The 11745-nt window shown below is 39.0% G+C and overlaps 1 protein-coding gene across 1 annotated transcript; it reads left to right on the top strand.

The window, feature by feature from the left end:
* The first annotated feature begins 281 nt into the window (after positions 1 to 281).
* Positions 282 to 9466, top strand: LOC149256834 (putative LRR receptor-like serine/threonine-protein kinase At5g48740). The gene is made up of 16 exons (XM_089455477.1): positions 282 to 547; positions 4692 to 5235; positions 5409 to 5905; positions 5990 to 6119; positions 6217 to 6288; positions 6714 to 6782; positions 6909 to 6977; positions 7068 to 7136; positions 7248 to 7319; positions 7563 to 7822; positions 7906 to 8114; positions 8216 to 8342; positions 8433 to 8501; positions 8603 to 8792; positions 8889 to 9021; positions 9143 to 9466. The coding sequence occupies exons 1-16, from the start codon at positions 457 to 459 to the stop codon at positions 9464 to 9466; spliced, it is 2925 nt and encodes a 974-aa protein (XP_089311603.1). The 5' UTR covers positions 282 to 456.
* Positions 9467 to 11745: the final 2279 nt, after the last annotated feature.

Raw genomic sequence — 11745 nt, 5'->3', positions numbered from 1 at the left:
GCCAGAATGAAAGTGGCTAAACGTAACGAAGGTTAACTAGGGTCGGTCTCCGGATCATGCTTTTGTTCAGTGAGTACCAATAATGGATTTGACAGTCCACCGTGATATTTAACAAGTCTGTAAAAGGTAAAGTCAAAGTCAATACGACCCTTACGTTGATTCTATAACCACAACCAACAAAAGGTCGAAGTTTCCTAACCCCTTAAACAGACCTTGGGTATAATAAAGACACCCTCATTGGAATAATTCGCTGTGGTGAGGTCTCATACAGGAGGGATAGCATCACAGGGGGGAGAAAAGGCCGAGTGGAATAATTCGCTCTTGTGAGGTCTCATACAGGAGGGATAGGAACACAGTTGGGAGAAAAGGCCGAGCAGAAAAGCATATGCTAAAAAAATTCAACTTCAAACAGCCATCAGTCCAAATCCTTCTGCTGTGCAAAAAATTGGTGCACAGATGGATAAATTAAGTTATGGCAAATGGGGTGGTTGGATAGCCACAGTGGGTGTGCTCTTGTGTTTATTAGCTGCCATTACTGCCCAACCAGGTATGTAATGGAACATTCTAACTTCAACCAGAGGCTCACTAAGTGCGCTCTTACCTGTTGCGTTGGAGTATTTCCCTTTCGGTCTAACTTTTAGCACCGTCCCTTTTATAATCGTCGTTTGATATCCTGTTTTTTTTAAGAATGAAAAAAAAGCTAACTTTTATATATAAAGAGAGTACAGGTTACATAGTTGTTTTTTCTGATCAGATCATGCTGTTCCAAGTAGATACATGAAAATCTAGAAACATATAAAAAAACAGCAGATATATGCTTTGAAAATAAAATAGCTTATCTTATCAAAAAGCTAATCCTTCAGCAGATATCGATCAACCATAGATATTGTGTATGAAACTGTAAATGAGGAATATATGACCAAAAATACAGCTGTCTGTTCAAAAACTGAAGTAAAAAAATCAAAGAGAGCAGATTCTAGGAAGCACGTATACTGCCAGAATCAGTCCTGAAAACATGATTAAAGGCAGCAGAGTGAATGGCCCCTGGAGCTGAATCAACTCCTCTTTTCGAAAGCATATCCGTGATGAGGTTCTGTTCCTGTAGATGTGATTGAAGGAGATGTGCTGAAAGGTTATCCAATTTTCCAACAAGGGAGGGTGGAATCCGGAGAGCCCTCTGACCCAATCGATGGAGCCTTTAGAATTCCAGGAAACCTGAAGATCGTTGATGTTGAGCCAGTTTGCAGTGAAAAGAACACCCCATAATGCAATGATTTCCGCTTTATTGTTGGTACCCCGTCTCCCTCCATGTTAATTAATTTATCCTAGAACAATAATTAATTATGGAGAATTACTGAGAGAAACAAATATAAAAATAACCAGCAGCAACCATAAACACATAAACACACATGTTTATGTGAGAAAACCCCAATTTTGAGGAAAAACCGATCATAATGAAATTTCATTATCCTGGCCAATCCAGCCAAGTGAGCCTTCACCGCTCACCTCCAGGCCCTTGCATTACAATGAAGTCTTTCCAGCCTTTTATAGGCTCCATTACATATAATACCATGGGCAGAATACCATGGGTGCACAATATCATGTGCCCCAAAACCAGCACTGTTTAACCTTCTTTGACTCTATCCCGAGTCAAGTTTACCTAACAATTCCCCCCTTAAACTTGACTTGGGGTTCTTTAACTAACTCTAGCCAATCCTGCTAAGTGAGACAATCTCGCTCACTCTAGCTCTTACCCCCTCAATAGCTCTTACCCCCTCAAAGTTTTTACCCGGTGTATTGTTAACCCGACATCGCCCCTATCACCTAGGTCTAACCCATACCTTACTGGTGATTACCCAGGGGTACACATGCCTTACCAGGTCTTACAGTAGTATAACTCTAGCCAATCCTGCTAAATGGGACAATATCGCTCACTCTAGCTCTTACCCCCCTCAAAGTTTTTACCCGGGGTATTGTTAACCCGACATCGCCCCTATCACCTAGGTCTAACCCATACTTTACTGGTGATTACCCAGAGGTACACATGCCTTACCAGGTCTTACATTAGTATGCCCATTTACATGCAATAGTTTTGACTTCATTAATTTTTTTTTTGTTTATTGCTGCTGCTCTTCTGACCCATATTCTCTCAATTGTGAGCCTCCTTGTTTTGTTTCTTTGCTGCCTTCTTGCCAAGTTTAACTGCTTTTAATTTCTGAGCTGAATCCTTGAAACCCTCGCCTAGAGTGACTTCACTAGGAGGCTTTGATCTGGATCTGGAGTGTGATAACATGCGATGCTTCTTGTTTGATTGATCTATATCCATGGCATCAGCATTCTCTTCCATGCCACTTGACCTTTCTCGCTTACGACCTCATCGAGACACAGATCTGCTCCAAGCTCTCTCTATTGCCGCCGAAGGATCCAACACCAGGTTAGAAAGATATCTGCCCATCCTGTATCTTGAACCCATTGAACCTTGTGAGCGTCGTATCGACCCTCATGTTCATTTCGCGCTTCCAGATTTTGTAAGTGTCCGAGAGCACAATTCAACCCACGAAGGGAACACTGAAGCTCTCAAACTGGAAATCGGTCTGCATGTAAAAATCCTTCATCTGCCTCATGCAACCTACGAGTTAGGGCATCCTGCAGCACCACTTACACTCACGCACTTTAAGCAGGTCGCTCGACTTACTCCAACACGAGACCACTTACACTCAGGCACTTTAAGCAGGTCGCTCGACTTTCTCCAACACGAGACCACTTACACTCAGGCACTTTAAGCAGGTCGGCTTTCTCCAACACGAGTTCCCTCAATGCGAGCTGGTCACCCACGTTGCATGCTTGCTGCTCGCTGCAATCTTTTTGTCCATCGTCCAGCACACATTCGTTGAAACGGTGCCACGGCGCTACGCTTCTCTCGTCGTTCTGCATCAACAGCATCGGCGCCATCGACAGCTCCCTGGATTCTTGGACCAGCCACTTGGACGCTGGCGTTAGGCCGTATCTCGTGCTCTTGTTGCCTCCTGAAATCAATACCGTGCCTCCTCCGATCAACGTTGCCACTGCAACCAGGGATCTATATCGACCTTCGGCTCCTCCGGAACAGTGCACACGACCTTCCACTATCTGCCTTTGTAGAACCTTGTTTTGGCTGCATTTAGATTAGATTTGGGAACAAAATATGCATCAATTCTTTTTATGTTTACAGGCTAAATAACCCTCGGCAACAAAAACATTTTTGTGAAGCCAATACACAACCCTTTGGCTCGAATACCAATTGTTAAGTAATTTACCCAAGAACAATAATTAATTACGGAGAATTATTGAGAGAAACAAATATAAAAATAACCAGCAGCAACCATAAACACATAAACGCATATGTTTATCTCGGAAAACCACAAATCCAAGGAAAAACCCGATCATAATGAAATTTCATTATTCTGGCCAAAACCCTTGCCAATCCAGCCAAGTGAGCCTTCACCGCTCACCTCCAGGCCTTACATTACAATGAAGTCCTTCCAGCCATTTACAGGCTCCATTACATATAATACCACAAGCAGAATACCATGGGTGCACAATACCATGTGCCCCAAAAAGATCACTGTTTTAACCCCCTTTGACTCTATCCCGAGTCAAGTTTACCTAACAATTCCCCCCTTAAACTTGACTTGGGGTTCTTTGACTAAATCTAGCCAATCCTGCTAAGTGAGACAATCCTGTTCATTCTAGCTCTTACCCCCCTCAAACGATTATCCATCCGTCCACTCTCTACCAACCAGGATTCTCCGCTCCAATGCGTTGGAAGCACAGGCCTTACATGGAGCACCACCTGCCTCGAGAGCTTCCTCTATCCCAGGTCAACTCCTCTTCACCGTGTTGGGACCAGGACACCTCCATGAAGAATCTGGAGCACACCGCCTGTCTAACTGAGCTTATCCACGGATCCCATATTGATATTACGGGGCCCACCACCTTCCTTCGGCATTCAGAGGATTCATCCACTTGGCTAACTTCGGGGCATGGCTGTGATTTCCGCCTTATTGTTGGTACCCGTCTCCCTCCCACCAAAAATGATAATAGCAGCCAAGCTTGGTGACTATGAAAATACCACAATAACATTGTCTATTAAAACAGGCACCATAAGGAAAAACCAACCAGAAACTTTTGCCACACATCCTCTCTTTTAATCTTCCTCGGTTTCTGAACAGTTTTACTGGGACCAATTTATAAGAAATAGACCACAATCCCTAACAGTGCAGTCCTTACATCCACCCTTATATGTTCAAATATCTTAGTATTCCTACAATACTAAATACCCTATATGATATAAAATGGTAATGTTCATAATTCATTATATGTCTCAAACCAGAGTTTGAGACATTTCTCCAATGAATCATTATTCCAATCCATGTAAGACTGTGTCCCATACTTCTGTAGCAATTGCGCACCTCAATCTCCAAGGTATGTAAGACTCTGTTCCATACTTCTGTAACAATTGGGCACCGCAATAAAAGGTGTATCACATCTTTCTGTAACAATTGGGCGCGTCAATAAAAGGTGTATCACATCCTCCGAATGCTGCATACAAAGGGGGCATATCCTGTTTTTATAATGTTCAACGAACATATTTTTTCATATTTGGTCAGCAAGATGTTGGTTTGTTCATTACTCTTTTTGGTGGTGTGCAGGATTTCTGAGTATCAGTTGTGGAGGCAAAAAAGATGCCACGGCGGAAAACAATATAACATGGGTAACTGATGCTCATTACATAGACGTCGGTGAGTCAGCAGACATAGGGGACGCCAGTGAACAAGCCTATGGCTCTTACTTGCACACAATGCGTTATTTCCCCAAGCCTCTTAACAAGTCTTGCTATCAGTTGCCTGTGGCCCCTGATGTCCCTCACCTGTTAAGATTATGGTTCGCCATGGGAAATTTCAGTGTATATGCTGGCGACATATATGAATTCGCTTTCTCTATTGAGACAGTGGATATGCTGGCTTCGCGAAACGTCACAGTAATTCAGAATAAATCAAGTTTTTACGAAAATATATTGGTTACCAAAGGCAGAGTGTTGTACATTTGCCTTGTCAGAACTTCCCCGACTGATGATCCCTTTATCTCTGCTATCGAGATTAGGAAGCTCCAACATGGCATGTATAGAGACGCTCAGCCAGGAACAATCTTCTTTACAGTATCAAGATACGACGCTGGTGGAAATTCGATGGTCAGGTGAACATTTTGAAACTTGTTTATATTTACCTATAGAAATCAAGGCAGAAGAATAAATTGTAATAAATTTAAATCTCGCTCTTCTACCTGCGATAAGACTTCAATACAGTTGAGTAGTTGTCATTTTTTCGGTTAATGATTGACCTGCATAGATTTTGTGGTTGATTGAGCAGGTATCCTCACGACAATTTCGACCGCATCTGGACACCAATGGACGCATTTATGTTAGATTCTTATCCACATGAGAATGTAACTTCAAAAAGACCTATTTCAACAAACAATACCAAAGACTTTCCTCCAACTGCTGTCTTGCAAACTGCGTGGGTCATAGACAGCTCGAACGCCTCCATTCTATTGCAGAATTGGGGATCATTCGATTGGGAATTCAATTCGGGTCAAACAGCCCCAACATTATTGCTGTTATATTTTGCAGAGCTCGAGACGCTGAATATGCATGAATCGAGATCATTTTCAGTCAACATAAATGGTGAAGAGTATGAAACCATTACTTTGGTGCGAAATTATTCAGCCCAAGAGGTTACAGTCCAATCCTCCGATGTATCAAATTTTAGTTTGATTGAGGGAAGTGAGTCTACCCTTCCTCCTATAATCAACGCTTTCGAGTATTACCAGCGACTTCAATCAGACAACCCACCATATTATCAAGAATGTAAGAGACTTGCCCTCACTAAATTTCTCACAAGTAAATTACCGATTTTACAACTCAATGCCTAACGAGCTTCTCAAACTGCAGTTGACGCTCTTAAAGCTATCAAAAGTCGATTTGACATAAAAGATTGGATTTCTCCTGATCCTTGCTATTTGGTACCCTGGGACGGAATTCGCTGTGGTAGCAGCTTCTACGGAGTAACAATTTTTGAAATGTAAGTTAAATTTTTCGATTTGTTTACAGCAGAAATCGTGAAATCATGAGGCATTTAGGCCAAATCTAACATGCCACGAGGATACTATTGTTGCCAGAGATTTGTCGGGAAGGAATCTTACAGGACCGGTGCCTTTCGATGTTGCAAAGTTGACTGCATTGGTTAATCTGTAAGCAAAAATTGGACCTCTATTTTATCTGTGTGTAACCTCTAACTATCCCTTCGGAGAATACCACAAATACTAATAGTCATTATAAACTGTGCCCATGTCTTGGTGTTTGATAATAGAAACATGAATATTCTTGATGGTGTGTTAAAAGTATTGACTGTTTATAAGTCTTCCACATGGGAATATAGAACTCTGGTTCGGCTTTTCGAGGGAACATAATTTGCGTTTGAATATTATATGAGGCACCAATCATCTGTGCAGCATTTACCTATTCGTTTGAATATGATACCACCCAATAATCATATGTGCTGCATTTACCATTTTGTGTTGGAATTAGCAGGTCACTTCACCATAATCGCTTAACCGGAGGAACACCGCTCTATTTGGGCAAGCTAACCAGAAAATTTACTTTGGTTACTGTGCAGATATTTACAAAAGAATAACCTATCTGGTACTGTCGAGTGGCTATATAATCTAAGATCTCTTCAAGAATTGTACGCGTACTTTTTTCTCTTCAATTTTTTTTTTCCAATTCAAAATTAAATAGAATTAATTACTAAATTTGTAAATATTTTGCAGTAATCATCTATGCATTTGCCTATTTGTGTTAAAATTAACAGGTCACTCGACGATAATGATTTCACTGGACCAATGCCAAATTTGGCCAATCTAACCAAATTAGAGCGACTGTAAATATCTTTGAAACAGAACTTTCTTTTTGTGGATTATTTTGGCTTTACATTTTCACAAAACTAAAATTGACTTTGATTACTGTGCAGGTATTTACAAAACAATAAACTGAATGGTAATGTTGACTGGCTATTGGATTTAAAAAATCTTCAAGAATTGTGCGTCTCTCTTTCCTCTATTTGATTTTTAAAGTTGTTTTTCAGAATAAAATACAATTAACCAACAAATATTTTCTCAATGGTTTTAACATTTAAACTTTTTCTATGCAGAAATATAGAAAACAATAATTTCAGCGGTGTATTTCCTGCTCAACTTCTCCATAACTGTTCGCTGAAACTCAAGTAAAAATATCCGATTTTATATTTCTCATGCTCAGACACAACTTGTTTTAAAATTTACAGATTCAATATTTATTTTCATTCGTATTTTCTATACTATAAATTGCCACATATGATAACAGTGAATCGAATTCAATCTCTAATTAACTTGAAATTTTACAGAAAAATGACTATGAATCAACTTGAAATTTTAATTTATTGAACTGCATGATGTTTATGGAAAAATATGTTTTTTCTGGTGTGCAGTTACTCAGGAAACCCCTACCTACGGACGGGTACGAGGGAATGTAATCTCACGAAGAAAAACAAGGATGAAAACACGGATAAAAACAAGAATGAAAACACGGATAAAGACAAGAATGAAAACACGAAATTGATAGTTGTACTCGGAATTCTATTCATCGCGTTGATAGTAGATCAATATATAAAATTGACCATAAAAAAAGAGCGTGTAGCTACCAAAAGCAGTGCGGCCCAAAAGGATCCAAAACATTTCTTGTATAAGGGTAAGTATTACAAATATCATTATTATAATAATGAAAGATGGTTGTATTTTGACTATTATTAACTGTACCTTCCATGAACGCAGACCACTCGATGAAGATGGTGCCAAATGCAACAAAGTCACGTGCCTTCACTCTAGATGAGATGATAGCTGCCACGCAAGGCTTTAGTCAGGAGATCGGACGAGGGGGGTTTGGATCGGTCTTCTTTGGCAAATTACCCCAAGGAAAACTTATCGCTGTGAAAGTGCTCTCACTGTTCTCCCGACAAGGAATTCAAGAATTCTTGAATGAAGTAATTATCAGATAGAATATGGTTATCTTTGTGTCCAATGTAGGAATCTCAGTGTTAGGTTGGTCTGCACCCTAACTATTATATATGCATCTCATGAACAGGTTGATCTTCTTTCTAAAATAAACCATAGGAACTTGGTATCTTTATTGGGCTACTGTAACGAAACCGATGAAGTTATGCTGGTCTACGAGCACATGTCAGGAGGGACCCTAAGAGACCACCTTTATGGTAAATTATATTACTCTAAGAATATGTTTGTTTCATTCAGTAGAATAGGCAAGGTAACCAACAAGCATTTGTTTCTGGTATTCTTTCCAGGTCCCCGTGCAGAAAATTCGGATCTAAATTGGAAAAGAAGGCTCAAAATAGCTTTAGATGCAGCGCAGGGTAACTATTTCTTTTAACGCTCATTGTTTACAGTATTGATTACGGTAAAATAGGAGTAAATCAACAAGTAACAGTATATCTAATTGGATTTCTATGCAAAGGCCTGGAATACTTGCACGTGGGTTGCAACCCGAAGATAATTCACAGGGACGTCAAGACCGCCAACATCCTTTTGGACAGCAATTTGAATGGAAAATTAGCGGATTTCGGTCTTTCAAAGATGACAATTGATGGGGAGGCTACTCATGTTACCACTGTAGTGAAAGGAACATTCGGATATCTGGATCCAGAGTATGTAACTTACTCTCTTTGCAACAATATTTTTTATTAAGAGTAGAGGCAATCGTACTGTATTTGTTAATTTTTGTTGGTGACAAACTTTCACAGGTATTTCAACACTCGAATGTTGACGGAGAAGAGTGATGTGTATAGCTTTGGAGTGGTGTTGCTAGAGATATTATCCGGTAGGGCAGCCATCGATACAAATTTAACTGAAGAAGAAATAAACATTGTTCGATGGGTAAGGAACCTTATTACCAATCACGCAAAATATAAATATTTAACAACATTGACAACAGAATATTTCGTAGTGCATCTTCTGCTAGAGACTAACAATAAGTATTGGCGTGACATATTTACAGGTGACACCGTATCTACTAGAGACCGATGAAAATGGTGGCAAGATAATAGACGTGATAGACGAGAGGTTGTGTGGAGGTTACGACATGAAATCTGTGAGCAATGTTGCCAAAATAGCGATGAGATGTGTTCAGGCTTTACCGTCACGTAGGCCGACTGTAAGTGAGGTAGTGACGGAACTCAAAGAGGCTATCAAAGTTGAGGAGGATAAGGATTGTATTTCAGTTGCAGAGGAGAATGGCATCCAAAATGGGGATGTATCAACTAAACGCGAAGGAATGGAGTGGAGCGATAACAGTTGCAACATGTCAAATGTAGGAAGATAACTTCGCATATACCCATCTAATCAGAGAGGCGAACAGAATACTAAAACGTCTTAACCAGACTGTCTAGATTATGCTTAAATTTTAATAAAGTGCTCCCATTGTTTGTCACTTTTGTAATCATGATATTGAATTTCTTAATCTTTTAGGTTATGAACAGAATTGCAGACTTAGATGTCCCAATGATGCTGAGTAATCATTTAGAATATGAAATCATTTATTTAAATAAGTCCTTATATATATATATAGTTAATGTGTGAGCTAAAAATTGTTAAAATTATTACTAAAATGATTAACAATCAACTCAGAAACAAATCTAGTGATACTACAAGGAATTTCAAGCACTGACCATTCTAACAATTTGCTGCAGAAAACACAAAATCTGCTGACTAATTTGTCAGCGATTTACATAACTAATTAAACATTATTCCTAACACTCCCCCTTAATGATTAATGAGGATTTACTATCTTATCTCGTGGTGCCAAAAATTGAGTTTTTGCAACTGCTTTGGTGAAGATATCTGCTAGCTAGTTGATGCTCAGTATTTATATGCCTCAATTCAATATCCTTCTTCTACACCAAATCTCTATTGAAGTGATATTTCATGTCAAAATTCTTTGGCCTGCTATGATGAATTGGATTCTTTGCTAACTTGATGGCACTTACATTATCACAATAAATCAGTGTAGGCTGAATTTGTTTTTTTCCAATTTCTTCCAAAATTTTCTGAGCCAAAGAGCTTGTGTACCTGCTGAAATAACTGCAACATACTCCGCTTCTGTGGATGAAAGGGCAACAATGCTTTTATTTTTTTGAGCTCCATGTCATGAAACTAGAACCAAAAGAGAAACAATTTCCAGATGTGGACTCATGGTCATCAAGACTACCTCCCCAATCTGAATCACTAAATCCAACAAGATTGAACTTTTCACAAGAGTAGTAATGAACGCCAAAATTTAGAGTGTCTTTCACATACTTTAAAATCCTGTTGGCTGCCTTCATATGTATTTCAGATGGATTTGTCATATACCTTGAAACAAGTGAAACTGAATATGTAATATCAAGCCTTGTGTGGGTTAGAAATATAAAGCTCCCCACAATACTTCTGTAAGTTTTCTTATCAACTAAATCAACACCATCATCTCTACATAACACCTCTCCATGAGCACTTGGAGTAGGGGATGGATTACAATCAAGCATATCAAATTTATTTAGCATATGTCTGACAAATGAAAATCTCATCCTTACTTTGATAAACTTTCATTCCTGGAAAATATTTCATGATGCCTAGATCTTTCATCTCAAATTCATTCATCATAGCAACATTGAATTTATCATTCAACTTAGAACTACTATCCATATACAATAGAGCATCAACATACAAACTTATGATTAGAATATCAATACCTTCTTGTTTGTATTAAAGGGTAGGATCACTCTTACTTCTCTGGAAGCCATTTTCCTGAAAGTATCCATCAATCTTAGCATACCACGCTCTTGGTACTTGCTTGAGACCATACAAATCCTTTTTTAACTTGTAGACATTATTCTCCTTTCCTTCCACTTCAAAACCTTGTGGCTACCCACATATACTTCCTCTTCTAAGTACCCATTCAAGAAGGCACTTTTCACATCCATATGATGTATGCTCCACTTTTTCTGAGCTGCTAATGAAATCAACATTCTAATGGTCTCCTGTCTTACTATTGGTGCAAATGTCTCTTCATAATCAATTTCGTACTTCTGTGTGAATCCTTTAGCAACTAATCTTGCTTTGTATCTTTCAACACTCCCACCACTGTTAAATTTAGTTGTATAGACCCATTTGGTTCCAATCTTTTTCTTGTCATGTGGAAGCTCTGTCAACTTCCAAGTGTCATTCCTTTAAATGGAATCCATCTCTTCTTGCATGGCTCGCATCCAAACCTCATTGGTACATGCATCTTCAAAACATGATGGTTCAAAAATAGCCTTGACTAATAAAGCAAAATTGACTATTTCACCTATTGGGCTTTCTTCATGTGCTTGATTTGCACTCCTCTGATAAATATCACTCAATCTTTCTACCTTCCTTGTAGAATTGGAGAATAAGTTGGACTTGAACTTGATGTTGAAGAAATTGATGAAGGGCTACTTGGTGGAGTTAAGCCACTAGTTAAAGAAACATTAGTTGGATGCTCATGATCATTATCAACAATTATATCATCATTCAAAATAGATTTTGTCTTCTCAACATGGCCTTTTTTATGACCATAAACTCCCCCTTCATAAAAAATTACAT

This window comes from Pinus tabuliformis, chromosome 7 (genome assembly GCF_031772625.1).
Source record: "Pinus tabuliformis cultivar Carrire ecotype Pingquan chromosome 7, CPIR1, whole genome shotgun sequence".
Lineage (NCBI taxonomy): Eukaryota > Viridiplantae > Streptophyta > Pinopsida > Pinales > Pinaceae > Pinus > Pinus tabuliformis.
The sequence above is the reverse complement of the archived record's forward strand: the minus strand, read 5'-3'. Positions and strand labels throughout refer to the sequence as shown.